Below are 26,943 nucleotides of genomic sequence, written 5' to 3' on the forward strand. Positions count from 1 at the left end.
TGAGTGTAGCGGGAGGGACAGGGCTGGCCGGGCCCCTCGGTCTGGTCCCCTCGGCAGTGCCGCAGGTCCAGCGCAGAGAAGGCCGAGAGGCGGTGCCAGGGTGAACTTAGGGCGGCTTTTCAGGAGGAACGGGACCGTCCTTCTAAACTAGTGTCCTTAACGAGCATTGAGATATATTTCTCCATGAAGGCCTGACGGTGAAAATCGGTGATTTTGGATTGGCCACGGTGAAGTCGCGCTGGAGTGGTTCTCAGCAGGTCGAGCAGCCCACCGGCTCCATCCTGTGGATGGTGAGGCAGCTCGGCACCCCTGGTGGGTGGGGGGCCAGGGGGCCGGGGGTGAACTGGCCGAGCCCAGAGCACCTCCGTGCCATGCCCTGTGCCGGCAGCTCCTGGGCACACAGGTTCCTGGAGGGAGCTGGCGGCACACAGCGCAGCGTGGAGTTGGGTGGTGGGGGTGCTGGGTTCACGTCGGGCTCTGAGCTCATGGATCCTGAGCGTGGGAGCCCTTGGGGATGAGCGGCCGCAGGGCTTTCTGAGGACAGGACAGGCACGCTCAGCCCCGGGACAGCCAGCCTGCCTCCTGGACGGCTGGGGCGCCCAGTGACAGATGCACTTGGTTCCGTAGGCCCCAGAGGTGATCCGGATGCAGGATAATAACCCGTTCAGCTTCCAGTCTGACGTCTACTCCTACGGCATCGTGCTGTATGAGCTCATGACGGGGGAGCTCCCTTACTCCCACATCAACAACCGCGACCAGGTGCGTCCTCGGCGCCCACCCGCTGGCTCTGGGAAGCCCGGGCCACCGCCTGAGCGGCAGGGTTAGAGGCGCTCTGCTCACCGCCCGCCCTCCCCCGCTGCTTCCACAGATCATCTTCATGGTGGGCCGCGGGTACGCCTCCCCAGACCTCAGCAAGCTCTACAAGAACTGCCCCAAAGCCATGAAGAGGCTGGTAGCTGACTGCGTGAAGAAAGTGAAGGAAGAAAGGCCTCTTTTTCCCCAGGTAAGGCTGGCTCCAGGCGCTCTAGCGCGTTAGAGCGGGTCTAGTGACGCGGAGGTGGCTGGACATGCTGTGCGTGGGGTGGGAAAGGCCTGTCTTGGGCCCGAGGGGAAGCTGCTGCAGGGACACCCGGCGCACCCCCCGAGACCACCCTGGCGCCTCTTTCAGATCCTGTCTTCCATCGAGCTGCTTCAGCACTCTCTGCCCAAGATCAACCGGAGTGCCTCGGAGCCCTCCCTGCACCGGGCGGCCCACACCGAGGACATCAACGCCTGCACGCTGACCACGTCCCCTCGGCTGCCTGTCTTCTAGCAGCCCCGCGCCTGCGCCCGGGCTGCCGGCAGGAAGGGCGGTCAGCAGGCACCACCGTCTGTTCCCTTTCTGTGGGGACAGAGCTGGTCTTCCGAGAAGCTGCTGCTAAGGACCTTCTACACCACTCAACAGGGCCTTAACTTCACGTTGCCTTTTCTGCCCTTTCTGCCCCGGGAGGAGGAAGCCCTTCGCCAGCTGGTTTGTCCTGCTCCCCCGGCGGCCCCCGAGCTCATGAGCCGACCTCCTCCAGATGCACCCGTGGCTGCTGATGGCCACACACTGGGCCCAGCTGTCAGCTGCAGGAGTGTCTTTGGAGCAACGACCACGCTCAGAGGGGAAATGAAGGTGCCAGGCAAACCAGCCATGACGTGGGATTTATGGACTAAGCCAGCTCCTAGGAGGGTCGCTGTCACAGAAGGCCTTCTCTGCAGACAGCTGGTGTGGCGCCAAACAGGTAGCTTTGCACATAACGCACCAGACGGCCCAGGGCTGTCGGGACTGTGGCGGCCTGGGCGAGCCCTCTGTGGTACTAGGGACTTGGCTAGGGGACACATCCTTTTCCTGACGGTCCAGTGCTGGGCTTGGTGCCACCAGAGGCGCTGGGCCTCCCCGCCCGGGGAGCAGTCCTCAGCGTGCCGAGTCGTCTTCCAGGAGCGGACCCCGTGGGGCGGGGCCCGGCCAGCCTTGTCTCTGCATCACATCATGTGTGCAAGGAAGCCAGGAGTACCGGTTTTCTTGATAATTTGGATTTAATTTTGTTTTTATTGCGCCTGACAAAATACAGTTATTCAATTATGTTATTTTAATAAAATAAATTAAATGTAGGTTTAATGGCTGTTTCCTCCTCTTAAAACTAATCCTGAGTTCACAGGATCGAATTCCGTTTGTTCAGCCTTCCGGAGCAGAACTCCAGAAGCAGGAAATGGGCCAGAGTCTCTGCCGGAGTGAACTGAATCCAGCCTCTGTTCACCCTCCAGTAAAGAGTTAACTGTAGGAATTATGCAGAAAAGCAGTCTAAACTCAGGCAGAGAGAGACTCCTTTACCCATACTTTTAATACAGTTTATAAAATATCTGGTATCTACAGATGTCTATAAAAATAAGTAATTCAGGCTTGGAGTGAGTTCTGGGATTGACAATATTTTAAGCTCTTAAAATCACAATTGATGAGAGACTTGTATTCAGTTTTCCTTAGGACCACTGCTGGGTCAGAACTAGAAACTGTTCTTAGGTGCTGTTAAATTTCTATAAAACTTCTTCAACTCAAACAAAGCCAGTTTACAGAGGAGAGAGGACACAGGAGCCCTTGGTACAGGGACCCTCGGGTCACAAGCCAGCAGGTAAGAGCCAGGGGCGCGTCCGCAAGGTTGTCATCTGCCCAGCGACCCCGAAACAAACCCTGAACGGGGGGCTGTATCTGCTCTGCCCCCTGCTGCTTCAGGAGCCCCCCTCAGAGAAGCATCCAGCTGCAACGCTCCTGCCCTGCCTGGGGCACTGGAGCGCCCTAAGCCAAGCTGTGAGCCAGGGAAGTACGGTGTGCGGCGCCCCGTGTTCTAAAAGCAAGGTGCAGGTCCCGTGTTGAGCACACGCTGTTTGCGCACACCAGGAGCCCTCGGAAGGGGGAGGCTCCTTTGGGGATCCGAGCACCTGCTGCCGGGGGGGCAGCTGCACGCTGGGGGGCGACTACAATAGCAGCTAGAGAAGCAGGACCCCATCTACACGTTAGGTTACTTTATATCCTTCCCTCTTCCCACGGCTGTAATAACGGAGTGGCTGAGACCCAGAGGAGTACAGCCCCACTGAGTCCGGCACCCGCCGCCCGGGCCGCCGTGGATGGAGCTTGGCGCGCCCGGCGGCAGGAGGCCGGGCCGCAGAGCCCCCGAGGAGGGCGCGGCCGCTCTTCAGGTCTCGGACGGCTCCACCCCGGACAGGTGCATGAAGAGGTCCCCGAGCTCCGTCACGTCCACGTCATCAGTGCTGGGGGCGTGCCGGCTCTCTCGGTTTTCGATGAAATCCCAGAGCCGCACGGAGTTCAGGAACTGCAAAGACAGCCAGCAGACATGCTTGGTTACTGCTAACGGCAACGCGAAAGCGGAGTCGCTGAGACTCCATTGGCATCCCTGTGGCCAATGCCCCGGAAGAGGCCAGGAGTGGCCCCACGATGCCCACAGGTGGGCAAAGTCCTTACCCGCACGGTGCCTTCAGAGCTGAGCTGTTTCCGCGGTTTCTCAGGCTCTGCCAGCCGCCCGTCAGGGTAAGCATGACGGTAAAGGCATTTGCTTCCAAATGGACAGGTCCCTTTGCCTTGCTCAAAGTATTTACAAGCTTTTTTCCTGAAAAGCAGAAGAGGATATGTCAAAACCTGGGTGCAGATGAACCACTCCTCCGCCATTCCTGCTGGAGCGGGGTCAGCCTCCCGTCCGAAGCACTGACGGGGAGGCTCAGAGGCGCTGGAAGCCGATCTCCACGCTGGACGGTGGTGCACCATGCTGCACAGCCTCCTGCGGAGGCTCACACACACGGGGAGCCCCATGCGGCCAAGATCCCGAAGCCGGGTGACTCGCCTCAGCCCAGGGTCCCAGCACTGGCCCCACCCCGGCAAGCTCCCCGTCCTGGCCAGCAGTCACGTCAAGGTGAGCACAGGAGCCTGGACCTCGGCCGCTGCCTTACGGGTCTCATTCCGATTTCCCTTGGTCCCACCCTCCAGAGCAGGGCTTCTTCACTCTGGGCCACAGACCCCCTGCTCAGACCATGTGTGCCTACAAAACGTAGTCGGAAAGTTAAACTTTCCCCATCTGCATCTTCTAGCTACAGATCTCTGTTAAAAATCCCTGCTCCTGAAACTCAAAACCAGACAGACAATCCACATTCCTTGCTGAAATGAAATCTGTGGGCCAAAGTTATCCCAAGCTGAAGAGATGCCCTAGAAGCCGGAAGGTGTCTGGAGAAGGTGGAGAGATGAAGCCCGACCCCAGCTGACAAGATGTAGAAGGTTGAGGCCAGCCGGAGCCCAGCTCCCCACAGCTGTCCTCCCACAGGTCTGACCCACACACAGGGGCCTTGGTCCCGTTCCCAAGCTTCTGAACAGGTCCTCAAAGAACTGCCCAAGCCGGGGGTTCTTACCAGGGTCTCTGGGACACTGGCTTTTTAAAACGTGTCATGTTTGACTAGTCCCCACCCCAAAATGACTTTTCCCAGCCTTATCTGGCCACCAAGTCTACAGAGCACCTCCCCAGGCGACCCTCCTCTTGGTTCGCACACTGCCAAAGCATTTGGAGCGCCCCTCTGGGGCGGCTCCTGGTGTGCTGTGTGAGGGGGGCAGAACCTGGGGGCCAGTGGGGACAGGACCGTGAGCAGAGTTCCCTGTCACCCTCTTCCTGGAGACCCCGGTCAGGCTGAGGCCCTTCAGGACTTGTGTCTGTGTTACTGTAAATGCCACATCTTCCCACGTTTCCTCTAACCTGAGGGACTGCTCCCCAAACAAAATCTGCTCCCCTGTCATTCCACCTGCCCCCACAAGCCCAACACAGGCTGCTCACGCGTCCGGGTTCGAGGCCTCCGCCCCATCCTGCTCTCCGGATGCTGTCAGGTGCCATGAGGACTGGGCCACCATAAAACCGTGTAACTGTCCTTGCGTAACTTGCTGTGCAATTTCTTACCAGCTCTCCCACACTGGCATTTACCTTGAAGGGGCTGGGCCCACAGCTCAGTAAAATCTGCAATGCACAGAAACACTCATCCACAGAAAGCAAGGCCGGGAAGCCCAACGGCTGTACTGGGATGTTTTCAGGCGGCTGCAGCGGAGCTTTCTGCAGGCGGACCCGCCTGCCTTGCTGCTCCTGCCCTCTGGTGGACACACAGGAGGTTAAAAAAAACGATACAATCTCAAGCCTTCAGTGATTTAAAGGAGCTAGTTTTGCTCTTAGTACCATTTCTGCAGATAAACTAGTGCCTTCAGGTCTTCTAATCGTATCTGTGTTTCTTTTATGAAGAATGAACAAAAGCAGGGTTTTTCAAGGGATTATACACACCTGGAAGAATGGAATGGTAAGAGGTTGAGTTACCTTTTTAAGAAGTAATAGTGCTCAACCTAGAGCAGGCCCCAGTCAAATACCTTGGCAAGGGAGCTGAAACTCCAGTGGAAAAGCCATGTCTTTGTGGCCTGAAGAACCTAAAGACAAAGTTGGTGGAAATCCACTACTGGAAGTGAGGAAAGACCTGTCATTGGCTCTTTGTCATTCCCCACCATCCTGGGTGCTAACAATACAAAACATACAACATAAGAATCAGTGAAAGGTGACCCATTCTTAACGAAAAAAGTCGCCAGAGGTTAACTTCAAGATGACAAGGATTTCAAAGCAGCTTCTTAAAGGTGTTCAAGAAGATGAACAGAGAGAGGAAAAGATTGTGGGGGAGGGGGGGGAGAAAAACTGAGTGGGCAATATAAAAAAGTTTATCACCTGCCGAAAAAAATATGTGATGAAACAATGGTCAAAATGTATTCTATCAGTTCCTAACAGTAATGCTTACATGTGACAATAAAACCCTCTAGCGTTTTTGGTCTGTATCACAATATTTAGCCCTTAATTGGAAGATGGTCTGAGATTATTTTCCGTTTTATAGATTTCCCTAAGCCGAATTATACGGTCTCTGAGGATAAGATCTAACAGATAATGGTGTGAGTTCTTACTGACTTAATAAGAGCACGCTGATCTCCTGCAGTAATTCTGAGGTCAGACACTGGAAGCTGTTTAGTGTATGCTGAAAAATATTCTAAAACTGATGCTAATGCAAACAAAACATATGCTTTATGTGCTAAAAAGCCAGGTAAAAAATTCCAGACTACCTATTAGAGTTATTTGCACCATGGCCTTCCATTGGTTTGAATATGATATGATTAGCTGAATATCATTTCACTATGATAAGTTTGTAAATTATCCAAATGCCTGGCTTCTATTACAAGTCTGCCTACCTCTTGATACTGCCAGTGTTCCTCTGAACTTCAGGAGGCTTATTTGCGAGCAGAAAAGTACCTTACTTGGTTAAGTAAGTAATATCCCACACATAAACGCCCTTAGAGCACTGTCTGCCGTGTCATCAAGTGTCCAGCAGATAGTTCTGTCTTCTTACCTTTAAAATGGAAGTTAAGCACTTTGGGATAATATAGGCTTACACTGTCCATACTATCAAAAGCTTCCCATTTCCATAAATTCCTTCACACGTTCTAGACATGTGAACACAACGGCCCCTTATTTCTGTTGGAGAAAGTTAAATACTCATTCTTCATATTTTGCTTTGCATTAGCAATTACATATTTTTAATGTAAGATAACTGGATATTACTTTACTGTTTTCTCTTACTATGTTAAAGACCTATTAGGTACACTGGGCAACTCCACTTAATTAGTTGATTAAAATAATGCTAGTAAGATCCTAACAGAGAAGGCAATGGCACCCCACTCCAGTACTCTTGCCTGGAAAATCCCATGGATGGAGGGGCCTGGTGGGCTGCAGTCCATGGGGTCGCTAAGAATCGGACATGACTGAGCGATTTCACCTTCCCTTTTCACTTTCGTGCATTGGAGAAGGAAATGGTAACCCACTCCAGTGTTCTTGGCTGGAGAATCCCAGGGACAAGGGAGGCTGGTGGGCTGCCGTCTATGGGGTCGCACAGAGTCGGACACGACTGAAGCGACTTAGCAGCAGCAATAAGATCCTAAAGTATGTATTGGTTGGCTGGTTTAGTTGCTAAATGCGTCTTTACTCTTGCAACCTCATGGACTGTAGCCTGCCGGGCTCCTCTGTCCAGGGATTCTCCAGGCAAGAATATTGGTGTGGGTCGCCATTTCTTCTCCAGGGGATCTTCCCGACCCAGGGATCGGAGCCTGGGTCTCCTGCACTGCAGGTGGGTTGTATACCAACTGAGGTAAGGGAAGACCAATATTTAACATACTGAGAAAGAAAGATGGAAAAGACAGGGAAAACTTTTGAGAAGAAAACATTGTATAAAATACAGTGACACTTCAAAGAAGCACGTCTCACAGACTAAAGACAGTTCAGTGATTATCATAAAACTGGTAGCTTGAATGTAACCAACTATGTTTTTCAATAAAGATGTCTCAGAAAACACCTCAAGGACATTAGCTTTCCCACACAGGGCTCCCATTAGGTCCTGGAGAAGAATATCCTAGGGACCTAGAGCGAAACAGAACACAGACAGTCCTGAGTCACCTTTTACTAATTCTTCAACACCCTCGGTCATTCAGGATGGGGTCAGACCACAGACCCAGGAGGGCCACGCCTACAGCTCAAGCCAGCCGAGTGAACCCGAAGCTCAGAGCACCCTGTGGGCTGTAAGGAGTTCTGAAAAGTCCTCCGGTCGGCAAGGGTCCTGGTGGTGGGTTTTCGTCCTCTTTCCAGAGTGATCCCTCCCTGCCACGACAGATGAGCGTGCACTAGATAATATACAAAGATAGACTAGCATACCCAGATCCCCAGAAAGACCTGGTGCACACACCCCAGTTTTGTGAACGGTGAGGGGAAGCAGGAACGAGACAGCACCCCGCGCTGTCCTCTGGCACAGCTCCCGCCAGCGCCCAAAATGCAGGCGTGCTGCCGCCCTGTGCGCGCTCCCTGGCACACGCCGTGACATCCCGGCTCACGGGCCCTTCTAAGTCACAAGGCCAGACGGGCCAAGAGTGGCACCTGCCACACAGCAATGTCTGGGATAGGTCATCAAGAACAGCTGAAAACACAAGTGCCTCAAGAAGCAAATTCAAGACATTCATTTCACAAAGAACAGTCCCCCCCACCCCTTTTCAAGCACGTGGAAAGGATGCCACCTCGCTGATTATTAGACAGGGCTAAATAAACATCACAATGAGGTGTCTATCACTCCTCACTGACAGTGGTCATCCTCAAATCTCTACAAACAGTACCTAGCACAGGGCAGAGAGCAAAAGGACTCCTCCTGGGCTGTCTCTGGGAAGGTATGTTTGTAGGAGGCCCCATCGACAAGGGGCCAGAGTTTTCTAAAAGAGCTAAATATACACACACCAGGTGATCCGGCCATGACAAACCTGGGCCTACAGGCGAAGGCACGCCACAATTCCAAACGCGCCAGGCCCCCACCTTCAGTGCTCCGTCACCAGCAACGGGCACGGCACAAGGCACCCATCAACAGATGAGAGGGTTCGGAAGACGGGGAACTTTACAGAATGGACTGGTTATTACTCAGCCACAGAGAAGGAGTGAAGTGATGCCAACAACCTGGATAGCCTCGGACTTGGCATACAGAGTGAAGACCTTAGACGCAGGCGTTCCAAAAAATGTATATGCTATTAGCTGGAGGTGGGATCTACCACACGAGACAACTGAACCCATGTCAAAAGCAAAAACCGACTGGCAGGCCCACAGCACAGCCTGACAGCCGCCCGAGAAAACAAGATGCTGGTTGTTAAATGGGGGGTCTGACTGGCATGAGCACACGCGTGCAGAGCAGACGGCCCAGAGAGGCTGGTGCTCGGATCTGAGTGGCATGAGCACATGCATGCAGAGCAGACGGCCCAGAGAGCCCTGGTGCTCAGATCTGATTGGCATGAGCAGATGGTCCAGAGAGGCCTGGTGCTCAGCACAGACGAGTCCAGACCCCACTCTAATAAACTAAGGCACAAAGTGAAACAAAATATGTATGTATGTGCATATATACAAACATATATATGTGTGTATATATAAGTGAATCAAGTGGCTGGACACCCAGGAGAAACACAGCACAGAAGAGGAAGCCTATTCCAAAGGAAAACACAAACTGAAGGTAAAAGCAAGGCCAACGGCGTTCCCCTGAGGTCTCTGGCCCCCGGGCAGTGTCCTAGCCCTGAAGCCTGGGCGGTCCTGGGTCCCAACGCAGAACCTCCAGGGAGCTGCAGGAGCCGGGCAGGAGGAGACTGGGCCCTGCATGGTCTGCCCCGTAAGGCGGGAACCACGCTGCAGAGCCAGGAGGGCCCACTGACGGCTCAAGCAAGCCGGGCAGACCCCAGGTTGGCGCACCCTCCGGTAGGCAAGGGCTCCAAAAAGGCACCGCGTCTACCAGTGTCCTGGTGCCGGACTTCCCACTCTCCACAAGGAGCCCCTCCTTACCGGGACAGCACCCTCAGCCCAGCTGTTTCCCAGCGGTTGAGCTCTGCCTGCTGGGGCGTGAGGCTAAAGGGGAGGCAGGAAGGAGATGCAAGTCCTTGGCTGAGTCCTCTGGCACACCCCACTCTCTCCTAGCACCCAGCACCCGGACCTTCTCTAGTTTCTCACTGCCCTAGCAACCAGAACAGAAAACGTGGGAATGCTGCCGGCTTGTGTAAATGTCTGTACCAACACTTAAAATATGGTGCGTTCGGGCCCTTTACACAGATCTGGGGACTGTAAATGCCACCTGTCTTCGAGCCCAGTCCCTATGTTTTGTCTTCAGTCTTTGTGACCACGTGCGTCGTGGCCCGCCTGCCTTCTCTGTGCATGGAATTTGGTATGCAAGAAGATTTGAGTGGGTTTCCATTTCCTTCTCCAGATCCCTGGACTGAAGTGGTGTTTGCTGCACTGGCAGGTGGGTTTTTTACCACTCAGCATTTTGTGCACGCATGCTCAGTTGCCTCAGCCATGTGAGAATCTTCGGTCGTAGGACTCCTGCCTGCCAGGCTCCTCTGTCCGTGGGATTCTCCAGGCAAGAATACTGGAGTGGGTTGCCATGCCCTCCTCCAGGGGATCTTCCCCACCCAGGGATCGAACCTGCGTCTCTTGTATCTCCTATATTGGCAGGTGTGATTTTTACTAATAGTGCCACCTGGGAACCCCCTGACCCACCAGGGAAACCCCAAAAGACCCGTTCCAGGAGACAAGGAAACCCTGCCACTTGTGACGGCCTGGACTGTCCTGGAGGGCTTCATGCTAAGTGAAGACAGGCAGGGAAGACACTGCAGGACCTCACGCACACCTGGGCTTCTCAGCACGAGTTACACAAACAGCAACGGAGTAGAAACATGGTAGCCAGGAACACAGTGCTGAAAAACAGGGGAAGCTGGTGAAAGGTTACAAACCCTCACCTGTAAGATGAGCACGTATTTCATGTAAGACAGTGACTGTGACTGAGGACACTGCAGTGCCACCGTGGAAACCGCTCTGCAGACGGCAGACTCCCCACGGACGTCACCACGGTCAACACGGAAACCAGACTGACTGTATTCTTTGCAGCCAAAGATGGAGAAGCTCTCTACAGTCAGCAAAAACAAGACTGGGAGCTGGCTGTGGCTCAGATCATGGACTCCTTATTGCCAAATTCAGACTTTAACTGAAGAAAGTAGGGATAACCACTAGACCGTTCAGGTATGACCTAAATCAAATCCCTTACAATTATACAGTAGAAGTGAGAAATAGATTCAAGGGATTTAGACCTGATAGAGTGCCTGAAGAACTATGGATGGAGATTTGTGACACTGTACAGGAGGCAGTGATCAAGACCATCCCCAAGAAAAAGAAATGCAGAAGGCAAAATGGTTGTCTAAGTAAGCCTTACAAATAGCCGAGAAAAGGAGAGAAGCTAAAGGCAAAGGAGAAAAGGAAAGATATACCCATCTGAATGCAGAGTTTCAACGAATAGTAAGGAGAGGTAAGAAAGCCTTCCTCAGTGATCAGTGCAAAGAAATAGAGGAAAACAACAGAATGGGAAAGACTGGAGGGCTCTTCAAGGAAACCGGAGATACCAAGGGACCATTTCATGCAAAGATGGGCTCAATAAAGGACAGATGGTATGGACCTAACAGAAGCAGAAGATATTAAGAAGAAGGGATAAGAATATACAGAAGACCTGTACAAAAAAGGTCTTAATGACCCGGATAACCACGATGGTGGGGTAACTCACCTATAGCCAGACATCCTGGAATGTGAAGTCAGGTAGGACTTAGGAAGCATCATTAAGAACAAAGCTAGTGGAGGTGATGGAATTCCAGTTGAGCTATTTCAAACCCTAAAAGATGATGCTGTGAAAGTGCTGCACTCCATATGCCAGCAAATTTGGAAAACTCAGCAGTGGCCACAGGACTGGAAAAGGTCAGTTCTCATTCCAATCCCAAAGAAAGGCAATGCCAAAGAATGCTCAAACTACCGCACAATTGCACTCACCTCACAGGCTACTAAGTTAACGCTCTAAATTCTCCAAGCAAGACTTCAGCAATACGCAAACCGTGAACTTCCAGATGTTCAAGCTGGTTTTAGAAAAGGCAGAGGAACCAGAGATCAAATTGCCAACATCTGTTGGATAGTAGAAAAAAACAAAAGAATTCCAGAAAGCCATCTACTTCTGCTTCATTGACTACCCTAAAGTTTTCTACTGTGGAGATCACTACAAACTGTGGAAAATTCTGAAAGAGATGGCAATACCAGACCACCTGACCTGCCTCTTGAGAAATCTGTATGCAGGTCAAAAAGGAACAGCTAGAACTGGACATTGAACAACAGACTGGTTCCAGATTGGGCAAGGAGAATGTCAAGGCTGTATATTGTCACCCTGCTTATTTAACTTACATGCAGAATACATCGTGAAAAATGCCAGCCTGGATGAATCACAAGCTGGAACCCAGGTTGTCGGCAGAAATATCAATAACTTGATATTATGCAGATGATACCACCCTAATGGCAGAAAGTGAAGAGGAACTAAAGAGTCTCTTGATGAGGGTAGAAAGAGGAGAGTGGAAAAACTGGCTTAAAACTCAACATCAAAAAACTAAGATCATGTCTTCCAGTCCCATTACCTCAGGGCAAATAGATGGGGAAAAAATGGAAATTGTGACAGACTTTATTTTCCTCTCTCCAAAAATCACTCCAGATTGTGACTGTAATCAAGAAATTAAAAGACACTTGCTCCTTGACAGAAAAACTATAACAAACCTAGATAGACAGCCTATTAAAAAGCAGAGACATCACTTTGCCAACAAAGGTCTGTATACTCAAAGCTGTGATTTCTTCCCGTAGGCACGGACAGATGTGGGAGTTGGACCATAAAGAAGGCCCAGCGCCAAAGAGCTGGTGCTTTCTAATTGTGCTGGAGAAGACTCTCGAGGGTCCCTGGGACAGCAAAGAGATCCTACCAGCCAGTCCTAAAAGAGATCACTGTTTCCACATTCATGGGAAGGACTGACGCTGAAGCTGAACCCCCAATGATTTGGCCACCTGATATGAAGAACTGACCCACTGGAAAAGACCCTGATGCTGGGAAAGACTGAAGGCAGGAGAAGGGGACGAGAGAGGATGAGGTGGTTGGATGGCATCACCGACTCAGTGGACGTGAACTTGAGCACGCTTCAGGCGGTGACAGCTGGAAGCCTGCCTGGCTGCAGTACATGGGGTTGCGAAGAGCCGGAGACAACTCAGTGACTGAACAAGCTGCAGTGTCGATTATACCTCAGTCAAGCCGAGTTCTAAAACTGGACCACCACTTTGTTAGTCTTATGTATGTAAATATAATGCATATGTATTACACCTGTACCACAAAGATGCTAATAGGGAGGTAACTGCATTTCATGTATGGCAATAGGAGTATTAACTGCCTGAAAAATTAGGAATACATTGTAATCCCAAGTAAAAAAAACAGTTAAGAAAAAAGAGAAGCTAAAAGATGTCAGTTAAAATGGAATTCTAAAAAAAATATTCAAAATAGCTCAGTTGTAAACAGGAGCGGTGTCCTTCAGCAGAGGAGGAGATCAGCGCTTCAGCAGGCAGCCTGCTCTGCTGGCTTTGGTATGTGTGCGTTTCAGCATCACGGGTCACGGTCTGAGTCTGTGTGAGTTCCCGGCAACCCTCAGGCCCAGCGGGACGGGGGCAGCAGACAGGTGATGGAGCCGGGAGGTGGGCCCTCGGGAAGGGGAGCAGCGCTCCTGCAGGGGCCCTCCCCGGAACCTGACGGTGCCGGCACGCTATCTCGGACTTCCCGGCCTCCAGAACTGCAACAGTAAGCACGCCTGTGGCGTTCACGTCCCCTGGTCTGTGCCATTTCGTGACAGCCTCCGAAACAGGCTGAGAAACCACGTACAGGGAGATGCACCGTGGGCACATCCCAGCCCCTGGTTCCGGGGACAGGGCCCTCCTCTGGAGAAACCACGTCTGCTGACGCAGCGAGAGATGTCGAGAGGGGCTCGTCCTGGGTTAATGCGAGGGTCTCACAGGAGAGCCTCACAGGGGCCAGAAGGGACAGAAGCAGGGGAGAAGGTGGAGGCGGAGGGGTGCTGCCCCCCGAAGCCGGGAGGGGCCTGGAGCCCCCGGGTAGCCATGCCTGCCCACACCTGGTTTTGGGCTCCCAGCCTGCAAGCCGTGGGGCGCCAGCGTCCGCTGTTTCTAGCCCCCCAGTCTGGGTCGTGTTCCAGCAGCCACGGGAAACAAAGCCCAGGGTTCTGCTAACCGTCACCGGTGCCCCCGCAACACAGATCAGATTCCATCCTCGCGACACAGCTCGCAGGAAGCACAGCCAGCCCTTCAGTCCAGACCAGACACCACACAAACAGCGCACGAGCGCGGGCAGGACCGACCGTCCGGAGCTCTTCTCACGCCTGTCAGTGGCCGGTCACTCAGCGGTGCCGTGTTGCCTCCTCTTTTCCAGTGCTGAGCCCTCAAGAGATTTGACGAAAACTGATAAAGAAACTGGCCAACAAAGACAGACGCGCAGCCAAGCAAACGGAGAGTGGCAACACTGAAGTGAGAGTGAAATCCGGCTTCTCAGCCCTCACCACATTCAGGGCCCCAGCAAATTCATCCTGATTCTCCTGCACAGACGGAGAATCCAGGTCTGTTCCAGAAACCTCCACGCCTCCCGTCACTGCCCCCACCTGCTGTATCTCGCCTGGCTTGTTGTAACAGGCCGACTGGTCTCCCTGCTTCCCCTCTGTCTCCTCTTTATTTGCAGTGGTTCAGTCACAGGTCACGTCACTCCTCTGGTCAAAAGCCTATGACGGCTGCCCACCTCAGCCAGAATAAAAGCGGGGTCTCCCCAGTGCCCCCAGCCCCACGCGATGCGGCCCGCCCTCCCTTCTCAGCCCGCACGGCAGACGCGCTCCGGCTGCAGGCCTCTCTGCAGGGGCCACCCCTCCCTCGGAGGCCTCCTCAGCCACGTGGACACGGCCACTGCCTCCCCTCCTTGAGGCCTCTGCTTCCTTTGCCGAGGTGCTCCAGGCTCCACCACGGACACCGCAACCCCTCCCTTCCTGTCCCCATTCCCAGGCTTGTTCCTCTCCTTCGTCCCACTGGCTAACATCCTGTTTATCTCACTTGTTCACTTCATTCAGTGGAGTGTGAATGGTGCGCGGGCTGGGATGTCTATCATCTGTTTGAAGCCGTATCCCCAGCAACTAGAAAGAGTCTGTCATTCAGACCCTCACTGTCATTTGCTGAATCAACGATCAGGCAAGACGGGCCTGCCTCAGCATTACAAGCAGGATTTCAGGGGCATACTGCTCAGCTTAAGAACTGAAAGGCAAGCCCACTTCACCCCGGCCACACTCATCTCCACGCCCCCAGAGCCCGGCCCCCGCCCGAGAGAGAGCAGACGCCGAGCGGCCTCAGGCCCCCACGGCGGAGGCCCTGCACGCCGCACGACGGGACGAGCCGGGCCGGCACCAGACCACGCGCGAGCTCACGGCACTTACCCCATTCCCTGTTTGAAAGCTTCAATCAGCTCGTTCTTTTTGTTCTGATCTTCTACCCAGTACACACTTGGAATTACAAAGTCTGATATCACGCGGCATTCTGGACAAGACCTGCAACGAGAAGCAGGTCAGGAAGGGAGAGATTCAGCCACAAACCCCGTGCCCACTCCCCACTAGACCCCACGCCCACTCCCCATCAGACCCCGTGCTCAAGTGTGTGACCAGCTGGTGCCTCTCACCCCTGAATTCTAAAAGGTACAAACACAATTCTCTAAGCCTAATTTACAGTTAAAACATGTTCAACAGTAAAAAGACAACCTATTTTTAAAATGGGGAACGCATTTGAGTAGGCGTTTCTCCACAATGGCCAACAAACACAGAAAACGATGTTGAATACCATTCATTAGATATGGGGGAAATGCAAATTAAAACCATGCTAAGGAATCACTTCACACTCACTATGATGGCTAACATCAGAAATCAAGACAATTTCAAAATAACTGTTGGCAAGAATGTGGAGAAACTGGAATCCTCCTACGTTGCTGAAAGAGAAAAGTTAAAGTGAAAGTCACTCAGTTGTGTCCAACTCTATGTGACCCTGTGGACTATACAGTCCATGGAATTCTTGAGGCCAGAATACTGGACTGGGTAGCCTTTCCCTTCTCCAGAGCATCGTCCCAACCCAGGGATTGAACCCAGGTCCCCTGCATTGCTGGCGATTCTTTACCAGCTGAACCACAAGGGAAGCCCAAGAACACTGGGGTGGGTAGCCTCTTTTTCAGCGGATCTTCCCGACCCCGGGATTGAACCAGGGTCTCCTGCATTGCAGGCGATTCTTTACCAGCTGAGCTATCAGGGAAGCCCTGGGGATGTAGAATGGTTCGCCCATTTTTTTTTAACAGATAAGCGCTTTGGGCTTTCTTTATCTGGCTGTGCTGGTCTTCGGTGCGCTGCACGGACCCCAGCGGCGTGCAGGCCGGGAGCTGCAGGTGCCGGCACGGCTGCCCCAAGGCGTATGGGACCTCAGCTCCCTGATGAGCGGCTGAGCCCACGGCCCTTGCACTGCAAAGTGGGCTGTTCACCACTGGACCACCAGGGGCGTCCCTGGTTCAGCCACTTTGGATAGCAGTCTGGCAGGTTCTCAGAATGTTAGACACAGCGTTTCCATATGCTCAGCAACTGTGCTCCTAAGTGTATACCCAGAAGTATTGAAAACAGGCAGGCAAACAAATACACAAATATTCACAAGCACTCTGGCTGTAACAGCCCAAAGCTGAACACAACCCGGACGCTCATCGACTGGTGACACACCAACAAAACGCAGCCTAGACACAGGATGGAATGGCACTCGGTCACTAAAAGCGAACTGTATGTTGTTGACGCATGTTACAACAGAGGTGAACTCTGAAAACATGCTGAGTTGAGAAGCCAGACAGAAAGGCCTGCTTATTGTAGGATTCCACTTCATGTATCCAGAACAGGCAAATTCCGAGAAATACTGATTTACTGATTGAAATCAACCTTGAATATTCATTGGAAGGACTGATGTGGAAGCTGATGCTCCAATACTTTGACCACCTGATGAATGGACTCATTGGAAAAGACCCTGATGCTGGGAAAGACTGAAGGCAGGAGAAGGGGACAACAGAAGACGAGATGGTTGGATGGCATCACCGAGTCAACGGACATGAGTGCGACCAAGTTCTGTGAGATGGTGAAGGGCAGGGAGGCCTGGCGTGCTGCAGTCATGGGGTCGCAGAGAGCCGGACTGAACAGCAGCAAAGCAGTCACCAGGGGCTGGAAGGAGGGAACAGGCAGTGACTCAAAGCAGAGTTGTTAAGATGATGAAAACGTTCTAAAATTAGCCTACACTGGGAGCTGCACTACTCTGAAGATAATAAAAGTCCTCTGAGCTGTGCATTTCATCTCAGTAAAGCTGTCATCTCACCACACAATGTGTGACTTTAGGCCGGTCACCTGACCTCACCATGAGTCACCGTGTGAGTTTCCCAACACAAAGCAAGGGTGATGATCACGGGGTCACTGAGAGAATGACGACGTGACGAATGGGAGTCTCTCGCACTGCCCAACACGTGGTGGCTTCTCCCTGTGGGCGAGCTCTGCTGCCTCCCGCTGAGGAGCTGAAGACTCCCATGTTCTGACGTGAGTTCTCGCTCAGTAGGGCTGGGACAAAGCCCTGTGCCAGCTCAGAGGACACTTCCAGTGTCAGATGCCGCGTGACATGTGCTACATGCGCTACTTCATTTAGGCCTCAAGGGAACCCTATTTGACAGATGAAGATAAAAACAGGCAACTGTCCTATGGGCGGACCACCAGTTATGTGAGCACCAGAGTCCAGGGGGCCTTCTCGCACAGGGGTACCTGCTGAGGTCCCCCCGACACCGCAGATGCCTGCAGGAACTGACACCCACATTTAAAAGGAGAAGGCATCTGGGGTCGGGGGGCTCTGCCACTTGCTCAAGGCCCTGCAGCCTGGAAGATGAGGGAAGGCTTCAGAGCGGACGGAAGAAGGTCCTGGGTCGAACCTCCTCCCAGGGCCTACAGCTCAGACCCCAGCCGCACTTACTTGATGATGGGGTTCTCGAACTGCTTGGCGCAGCGCCACTGGCGGATGCAGGACAGGCAGTACGTGTGGCTGCAGCTGGACAGGATCCCGAACCTGCGCTCCGAGGCCGACGCCTTCTCCAGGACCACCTCCATGCAGATGCTGCACACCTTGTCCTGGCTCGCCTGGAGGGCGAAGGCCTTCTCCATCTCGTGCTCGAACGCTGACATGCAGACCTGACGCACGGAAGGGGGAGCCTGAGGTCCGGGAGCAGCTGGGCCCACGCGGCCAGCTCGGGCCAGGGACCAAGGCTGCCGAGCAGGGCCTGCGTGCGGGACAGCACGCTCTCAGGCCACCACTGGCTCAGCCCTCTGCCCTCCAGCACCGCTCCTGGGTCGCCTCCAATTTAAACCCGAGATCTGAGGCCCGAGAAGGCTGCAGGGCCAACGTGGGGTCACGGAGGTTGCCAGGACTGGGACCCTGGTGTCCTGGCCCCTTGGGCACTGCCCTTCCCCACACCAACACCAGACACAGTGAACAATTCTTAACCTAAAACATCGGGCTGACAGGCCGGGGTCGGAGATCGTCAGCATCACTTCCTCCCAGGAGCAGCAGCCACCAGACGCACCCCTGCACTCAGGAGGCAGGTGAACGCGTCCCGGTGCAGCACCACGTACCAGGCACGGAGTCAACGCGAAGGATACGCAGACCTAGGCCCTGGCACCGTGGACGCACACCGGGCACTGCATCCTTGGGAGGAGGGCGGCGCTCATCCGTGTTCACCTCCACACCCCCTGGAGACGGCAGAGGGTGCAGCCCACCGCCACAGCCTGTGCTGAGCAGGGGCCTCCAGAAGACGCTGGAGCCTCCTGCCCTGCACAGTCCCTCCCAGCAGCGGGCTCCTCACACTCTCCGGGGCTGACCTGGCTGGCCAGGCCCAGGATGCAGGTATTACTGGCAGAAAGATGCGGACAGAGCTACCAAGGATTTCATCACCCAGTGCGCCCCCCGCTCCTTCAGACGCGTTCATGTCAAGCTGGGCACTGTACCTTCTCGTGAGCTTTCCTCTGCTCGGGGTCGAAGGGGTGCAGGACACGTAACCTACAGATCTCGCACACATCCCCGTGCAGGTAGACACACGCGTCCCCAAAGCGGCACTCCCCGGCGGCCGCATAGGGGCACAGCTGCTGCCCGTCGCCGTACGAGCTGCCGGCCTCCAGGTCGTCCAGGCCGCTCCGGATGGCGTCCAGGTAGGAGAGCGGCCTCAGCTCGGGGCCGCTCTGCGCGTCGCTGCAGCCCCCGGGGCTACTCCCCACGCCAGGGCAGGTCCTGTCTTCAGCCATGCCGGAGAGATCTGAAGAGAAAAGGCACAGCGCGCAGACTCGTGAACGCTGGCCCAGCCTTTCTGGGAAGCCACCAGTCAAAACCTGACAAATTAACCCTGACCTTGGGAGTTTCACCCTTGGGAACGTATGGGAAAAAACAAAGGCCAGAGGGGAAAAAATGTTCAGAGTGATATTACTTAGAATTGTAATGAAACCCAAAAAGCCATAACTGGCAACATAGGGAAATAGCACAGCAGACGGTGATATATTTATATAAAATAATTTGAAAGTTGCTTTTTAAAAACGGCAAGTATGGAAATGTCAACACACGAACCAGTTACACTTGAAAAAAGAGAAAAAGTCAAATGGAATCCAGAACGATGTCAACAGGATTACAGAGACTTCCTTTTCACCAGTCACTTTACGGTGAGGAGACTAAAGATCCGGGGCAGGTTTCTGGCCCTTCAGCCACCATCCACCTCTCAGCCAGGAGCTGCCGCTGCCCCGGCACACACTCCTAACCTCCTCAGAGGGGTATCTATGGGACGGACCTGTTGTTTGCTTAGTAGGGTATCTGCCTATCTTATGCTGAACAATTTCCCGAAGTAGAAACTCCTTCACCTGGTGAGAACCAGCCAATAAAAACAACTACAGTTTGTAGTCTCTGACCAGGCAGACCCTGTTCCAGGGCACAGACCACTCCTCAAACCACGACGGGCTGTTCTGTTTCTGAAAGTGCAACTGGCTCAGCGTGAGAACTAAGACTGTGAACTGACGGAGAAGGGAAACAGCGAAACACGCGCTTCATCATAATGCGGAGCTCTGCGATGAGCAGCCTGCGGCCTCTCAGAGCTGGGCCGGCACCCCACACAGTGCCAGCAGCGGCCCTTCCCCACCTCGGGCACGAGGCCAGACGTGTGGCCCGAGCGCACTGCAGCAGAGGAGGCTGTTCTCAGGGGGCTCTGGGTAGGTGCTGAGGGGCCCCGACAGGAAAGCCTAGAACGCGAGGGTGCTGTTCAAAGGGGAGACAGGGCCGCGCCGACTCACTTCGGTCTCTTAGTACCAATGTCCTCTTCTCACGCTTCCCAGGCTCGTGTAAATTAGTCTTCACGATTGATGCGGTGAGCTCAGACGCAGGGCGAGGGCTGTGGAAACCCGGGGAGGGCACCCCGTGGGGCACGGTGCCCACGGCCCCACCAGCCGCAGCAGAGGGCCTCGTGTGATCATACCTGAGCAAGACACACGCAGAGGCATCAGGACCCCCACATGCACACGCCTCACCTGCCCCAGGCCGCGGCAGCTCCCCTTCTGCTCCATCTGTGCACGTGGACAGGGAGACAGTCTTCTCCTGCACTTTAATCGATAAAACTCTTACCAACTGGTAAGAACTGCCTGGCAATTCAGAGTGGGTGGGACACTGCTGTCTATTACTTCCTCTGAGTGCCCTCGTGGAACTCAAGTGGGACGGACGTGCTGCCCAGACCACGTGGAGCCCAACCCGCCAGGAGATGCTGGCTGTTCCCTGGACTCCTGGGGGCGCCCGCTGGCGGGAGCAGAGCAGGGCGGGCCAAGTGCCCACGTCCAGGGAACACAGGGAGGGACAGAGGGCGCCCCCGGTCCAGGAGGCAGAGCAGCCGCTCTACATGTGCACAGGGAAAAGGCACCTACAGACGGCGGTTTCAAATGAAGACTCTACGCGCATACATGTTTGCTGCATGGGTGCTCACACAAAAAGCTGGAAGCCACTTACGTCTCTAAATGTAGCTAATATAGGAAGAGTTAGATGATGGTACATCAACATTATGGAAAGTTATAAAATTACAGTTAGTACGTAACAGTGGCAGCACTGGGAAGAGCTTATGACATGTTATTAAAAAAGGCAAGACATAAAATCTTAGGTATACTGTGAATGCACATTCATAGTTAGACTCATAAGAACGGGCCTGAAAGTGACTTTGGAAAATTAAAATTGTTTTTAGGGCACTAAGTTTGAGGTTTCCAAATTATTTTTGTACACTCATTTTGCAGTTCTCCCCTCATCAAGACCCAAGGTCCAGATGAAGGACTTAAAGCCCGCAAGCGCCAGCTGAGGGTGGCGGCCGGCGCAGGCGCGGCTCTTGCCTGCAACGCGCCCCGTAGGCGCAGCAGCCCTTCTGGTAGTATTTGCAGATGGTGGACGGCTTGCTGTTCGCCAAGTCGTGTGAGAACAGGCACTGGCTTCCTTCCCGACACACACCGTGCATAAAATACCTGGAGAGAAAGCAGAGGCACAGGGCTTTCAGAAGCACACTTCACTTTCTAAATCACCATATTCTTGAACCAAGTACACAAACACACACTCTCCATACACTGTGTGTTAAGTGGGCACTGGAGATACCTGTGTGTCCTCGACTCGAAGACAGAGTGATTTTAGGCACACCACAGCTATTTCCGTGGCAGCGTTTCGAGAAGAAAAATGATCCCACATATTTCTATCTTACAATACATCCTCTTGATCTAAGAAATGTTACCCGCGTAAAATGTGAGCCTCCTCACTGAGAAAGTACACGCTGAAGACCCGCTCTGTCCTCACGGAGTTTAGGGTCTGCTTGTACAGAAGCCAGAGATCTGGGCTCAAGCCCCAGCGGTGTCAGCTATCAGCACGTCACAAAACCAGCTTTGGTGGGCCTTGCTGCTGCTGCTGAGTCACTTCAGTCATGTCTGACTCTGTGTGACCCCATAGACTGCAGCCCTCCAGGCTCCCCCATCCCTGGGACTCTCCAGGCAAGAACACTGGAGTGGGTTGCCATTTCCTTCTCCAATGCATAAAAGTGAAAAGTGAAAGTGCAGTCGCTCAGTCGTGTCTGACTCTTCGTGACCCCATGGACTGCAGCCCACCAGGCTCCTCCGTCCATGGGATTTTCCAGGCAAGAGTACTGGAGCGGGGTGCCAGTGCCTTCTCCGAAACTTACACTACCTACCCTACTAAACCGTGCTAAGGACCAAGCAGAACAGCATAGCACCAAGACAGTCACAAGTAAGAACGTCCACTAAGTCGTCCAATTCCAGCCCTGAAGGAGCCACAGGGAGGCTCTGTCCAGCCAGAGCAGAGAGGCCTCACTGAAGACTCAAGAGCGAACTGGAGCAGGAGGTGCTTTGACATTAAGGGCAAACACGTTCTCAAATACACAGATTTTAGATCTGCCCCAGTAATGTTTAGAAAAAGAGAGAAAAGCTTCAAAACAAGCTAGATGATAGCAAATAACTTACTGGCAGTTAAAACAAACTTTAACATTCTGTGAGGGAGAATAAAATCTAAATGCTCAAAAACACAATGTTTGGCATTCAATTGAAAATTACTGGACATACCAAAATGCAGGAAAATGTGACCCCCAACCAGGAGGACAATCAGTCAGTAACAGGAATGGCCGGCGACAGGCTCAGAGACAAGGGTTTAATCACAGCCATCACAGGCTATGTCCAATATGCTGCAGGTTTTAAGGGAAACACAAAGGTAACATGAGAAGTGGACCATGTAACAAAGAACCGAAGGGGACGTCCACAGCAGATGAACCAAAGGCGATGGAACACACGACACGACACCACACCATGGCACCAAAGAGCACTGAGAAAACCTCAGAATGCCTGCAGACATGTGGAGACCGCCCACACTGAAGGACCAGAGGAGAAAAGAGGTTTTGCTTCCAGCTGGGAGGAGCATGGAACTTGTCCTTCCACTGTGAAAAACTAGGAAACAGAACAAAACATATCAAACAACTACTTTCACACATGGACAAAAGGCAGCACCAGACTGGCCTTGAAAGCGAACAAAGGTGCCAAGCCCGGCTTCCTACTGCAAGGCGTGTCTGGGCCTGGAGCAGGGAGGGCGACCCCAAGCAGAGTCCCCTGGTCTTGCTGATAAGAGACAAACTACAGTTCAAGGAGGCAGAGGGAGGCTCTTTTAAAAGCCTATAAATAGAATTGCATGTGTACAGTGACTGACTTTTGATAAAGGTGTCAAGGTAATTCAACAAATGATGTTGGACCCAGTATACACATGAAAAAACAAAAACCATCATGTCTGCTGATGTTCCCCAATGTGAGTGAAGTATACAACATGGCCACGTATCCTAGCCAAAAACACTCAAACCCGAATCCAACAAAACTGCGGATCTACACATCAAAGAAGAAAATACCTAGGGATAAACCTACCTAAGGAGACAAAAGAAGTACTCCAAACACTGTAAGAACACATAAACAGATGGAAAGATATACCATGTTTGTGGACTGGAAGAATCAATGTTGTCAAAATGACTATACTATCCAAGGCAATCTATAGATTCAATGCAATCCCTATCAAATTTCCAATGGTATTTTTCACAGAAATAGAACAAAAATCTCAAAATCTGTATGTAGACACAAAAGACCCCAAATAGTCAAAGCAATCTTGAGAAAGAAAAACAGAGCTGGAGGAATCAGGTGCCCAGACTTCAGACTATACTACAAAGCTACAGTCATCAAAACAGTATGGCACTGGTACAAACCGAGAAATACACGTCAATGGACCAGGACGGAACACCCAGAAATAAGCCCAAATGAGAAATACACGTCAATGGACCAGGGCGGAACACCCAGAAATCAGCCCAAATGAGAAATACACGTCAATGGACCAGGGCGGAACACCCAGAAATAAGCCCAAAATCAGAAATACACGTCAATGGACCAGGGCGGAACACCCAGAAATAAGCCCAAAATCAGAAATACACGTCAATGGACCAGGGCGGAACACCCAGAAATAAGCCCAAAATCAGAAATACACGTCAATGGACCAGGGCGGAACAGCCAGAAATAAGCCCATGTGCCTACGGTCAACCCATCTATGACAAAGGAGTAAGACTACACAATGCTGGAAAGACAGTCTCTTCAACAAATGGTGCTGGGAAAACTGGGCAATCACATGCAAAAAAATGACAACAGATCATCTTTAACTCCATATACAATAATAAGCTCAAACAGGATTCAAGACCTAAATGAGACCGGATACTATAAAACTCCTAGAGGAAAACATAGGCAGAATACTCTCTGCAATACATCACAGCAACATCTTTTTCTGATCCATCTCCCAGAATAATCAAAATAAAAACAAAAATAAACAAATGGGACCAACTCAAACTCAAAAGCTTTAGCACAGCAAAGGAAACTATCAACAAAACGAAAAGACAACTCACAGACTGGGAGAAATATTTGCAAATGATGTGACAGATAAGGGATTAGTCATGATCAGAATATATACAAACAGCTCATGATACTTAAGAGTATCAAAACAATCAACTCACTCAAAAAATGGGAAGAAGACCTAAATAGACATTTCTCCAAAGACACACAGATGGCCAATAGGCACACAAAAAGATGTTCAGGATCACTAATCATTCAAGAAATGCAAGTCAAAACTATAATGAGATCTCACATCCACCAGAATGGCTATCATAAAAAAAAATCCGCAATCAATCAATGCTGGAGAGGGTATGAAGAGAAGGGAACCATCCTACCCTGTTGGTGGGAATGTAGACTGGTACAGCCATTATAGAGAACAGTACAGAGGGTCCTTAAAAAAACTAAAAATAGAGCTACCATATGACCCTGCAATCCCACTCCTGGGCGTGCGCAGACGGATAAAAACATGATCCAAAAGGACACGAGCACCCCAGTGTTCACAGCAGCCAAGACGGGAGCAACTGAACGTCCATCGACAGGAGAATGGATAAAGGAAACGCAGCACATACAACACGAGGGATGGGACTCAGCCATTAAAAAGCGTGCAATGACACAATTTACAGCAACCATGGATGGACCCAGAGAGCACCCTACTGAGTGAAGTCAGTGAGACAGAGGAGGAACACCATGTGACAGCCCTTACATGTGGAATCCAAAAGGAAATTATACAAATGAACTTACAAAATAGAAACTCACAGACTTAGAAGATGAGCTTATGGTTGCTGAGGGGAAGGAACAGTTAGGGAGTTTGCTATGGCCATGTACACACTGCTGTATCTTAAATGGACAACCAACAAGGACCTACTGTATAGCGCGTGGGAACTCTTCAATGCTGTGTGACGGCCTGGATAGGAGGGGGCTTGAGATCCAACCAGTCCATCCTAAAGGAGACCAGTCCTGGGTGTTCACTGGAAGGACTGATGCTAAAGCTGAAAGTCCAATACTGTGGCCACCTCATGTGAAGAGTTGACTCATTGGAAAAGACCCTGATGCTGGGAGGGATTGGGGGCAGGAGGAGAAGGGGATGACAGAGGATGAGATGGCTGGATGGCATCACCAACTCGATGGACGTTGAGTCTGAGTGAACTCCGGGAGTTGGTGATGGACAGGGAGGCCTGGCGTGCTGCGATTCATGGGGTCACAAAGAGTTGGACACGACTGAGCGACTGAACTGAACTGGGGGAGAATGGATACATATACATGCATGACTGAGTCCCTTCCCTGTTCACCTGGAACTGTTACAACATTGTTCATTGGTTATACCAAAACACCAAATAAAAAATTAAAGAAAACCCCGAACTGCAGGTCTTTGAATTTATAGGAAATTCAGGAAGATTGGGAACAAACTAAAAGACTTCATGATGAAGCAACCAGATAAATACAAAAGAAGAGGCAGCATGTGGGGCAGGTCTCTTTACCAAGCAAGTGTCATGGGAAAAGAGTAAAGGGAGAGGGCCTTGGTTTGGAAAACAGTTTGGCAGTTTCTTAAAACTTAAACATAAATTTACCACAGGACTCAGCGATTCCATTCCTAGGTGTCGACCCTGTCTACCCAAGAAAGATGAAAACATGTTCAAACAAATACTTGGACAGGAACATTCGTAGCAACGTTATTCATAATAGAGTGAGAACTCTGACAATTCCATCAAGTGGTAGAGGGATAAACCAACTGTGAAACATCCACACAGTGGGCTATTATCTGGCAACAAGAAGGAATGATGCGTGCTACAAGGATGAAGGGCGAACACATCCGAGTGCGTGAAATAAGGCAGACACAGAAGACCGCACGTTGTTGCGTGAATTCACTTACATGTAGTGTTAAAAGGGGCACGTCTGTAGGGACAGAATGGTCCTGATACAGACACAGCTTCTACAGGCTACACACAGACACAGTCCCAGTGAATGGTATGAAAATTATACTTCAATAAAGCTGTCGAATTGCACTAGCTTAGTAGACAGAATCTACGGTATGCAATAACCAGTGCAATATTTGGTCCTGGATGATATTCTGGTTTGGACAAAGCAGCTCCAAAAAACACCTGTGGCCCTGGAGAAGGCAATGGCAACCTGCTCCAGTCTTCTTGCCCGGGAAATCCCAAGGACAGAGGAGCCTGGTGGGCTGCAGTCCATGTGGTCAGAGAGAGTCAGACCCGCCTTAGCGACTGAACAGCAACAGAGCGGAACAAAACAGTGAGTACATGTGTAATAAAGTGCTCGGTGAAAATGGGGAAAGCCTGCCGGACAAATGAGGAGACCTGAGTACAGACGGGCACAGACTAGACATCGGATACTTTACTGACATGGAAGCTGAAGGGTGCTAACTGAGAAAAGCGTGTTACAGTACAGGACACAGAGCAAAACGGCAGTCGCCACCATGTGAAACAGTGCAGCGGCTCCTCAAAAATTAAAAACAGAACTGCCATACGACTCAGCAATTCCACTCCTGGGGATACACACAGACGAGCTGGAAACAAGAACTCAAGTATTTCACACCCCACATGATTCACAACAGACAAAAGGTGAAAACAACCCAAGTGTTCACCCAGGGACGAAGGGGAAAAAACAACATGTGGTCTGCACACGCAAGGAAGGAAAGCTGAAGTCGCTACACATGGAAGGCCTTCGAGGGTGTTACGCTAAGTGGTGAGACCGACACAAGACGACGAGCACCGAAGAACCCCACCTCCACGAGGCACGCAGGACAGCCAGGGTCACAGAGAGGAGTGGATGGCGGCTGCCAGGGGCGGGGAGGCAGATGGAGAAGCTGAGTGTCTAAAGGGGACAGTTTGGGTTTGGGGGTTGGAAGAGTTCTGGAG

At 52.0% G+C, this 26,943-nt stretch overlaps 2 protein-coding genes across 10 annotated transcripts in view; one reads left to right on the forward strand and one right to left on the reverse strand.

The window, feature by feature from the left end:
• Positions 1-2,136, forward strand: part of RAF1 (Raf-1 proto-oncogene, serine/threonine kinase) — a 79,112-nt gene extending 76,976 nt beyond the window's left edge. For all 7 annotated transcript variants that reach the window (XM_055557443.1, XM_055557442.1, XM_055557448.1 and 4 more), the window contains 4 exons: positions 172-290; positions 628-759; positions 869-1,003; positions 1,169-2,136. In XM_055557443.1, the coding sequence (XP_055413418.1) occupies positions 172-290; positions 628-759; positions 869-1,003; positions 1,169-1,312 (530 nt within the window). In that variant the 3' untranslated portion in view covers positions 1,313-2,136. The remainder of the gene's footprint in view (positions 1-171; positions 291-627; positions 760-868; positions 1,004-1,168) is intronic.
• A 212-nt stretch (positions 2,137-2,348) lies between these two features.
• The window catches only part of MKRN2 (makorin ring finger protein 2), a 41,242-nt gene continuing 16,647 nt past the window's right edge, over positions 2,349-26,943 (reverse strand). Inside the window, exons 2-8 of one of the 3 annotated variants that reach the window (XM_055557451.1) lie at positions 20,996-21,124; positions 19,922-20,103; positions 18,599-18,903; positions 17,571-17,785; positions 14,984-15,094; positions 3,500-3,644; positions 2,349-3,350 (exon numbers count right to left, since the gene is read on the reverse strand). In XM_055557451.1, coding sequence (XP_055413426.1) covers positions 3,213-3,350; positions 3,500-3,644; positions 14,984-15,094; positions 17,571-17,785; positions 18,599-18,903; positions 19,922-20,103; positions 20,996-21,124 — 1,225 coding nt within the window. In that variant the 3' untranslated portion in view covers positions 2,349-3,212. Of the gene's footprint in view, positions 3,351-3,499; positions 3,645-5,682; positions 7,506-10,412; positions 13,951-14,983; positions 15,095-17,570; positions 17,786-18,598; positions 18,904-19,921; positions 20,104-20,995; positions 21,125-26,943 lie in introns of those variants that run through there. The other 2 variants (XM_055557453.1, XM_055557452.1) reach the window with 2 other exon arrangements.

This window comes from Bubalus kerabau, chromosome 20, assembly GCF_029407905.1.
Source record: "Bubalus kerabau isolate K-KA32 ecotype Philippines breed swamp buffalo chromosome 20, PCC_UOA_SB_1v2, whole genome shotgun sequence".
Taxonomy (NCBI): Eukaryota; Metazoa; Chordata; class Mammalia; order Artiodactyla; family Bovidae; genus Bubalus; species Bubalus kerabau.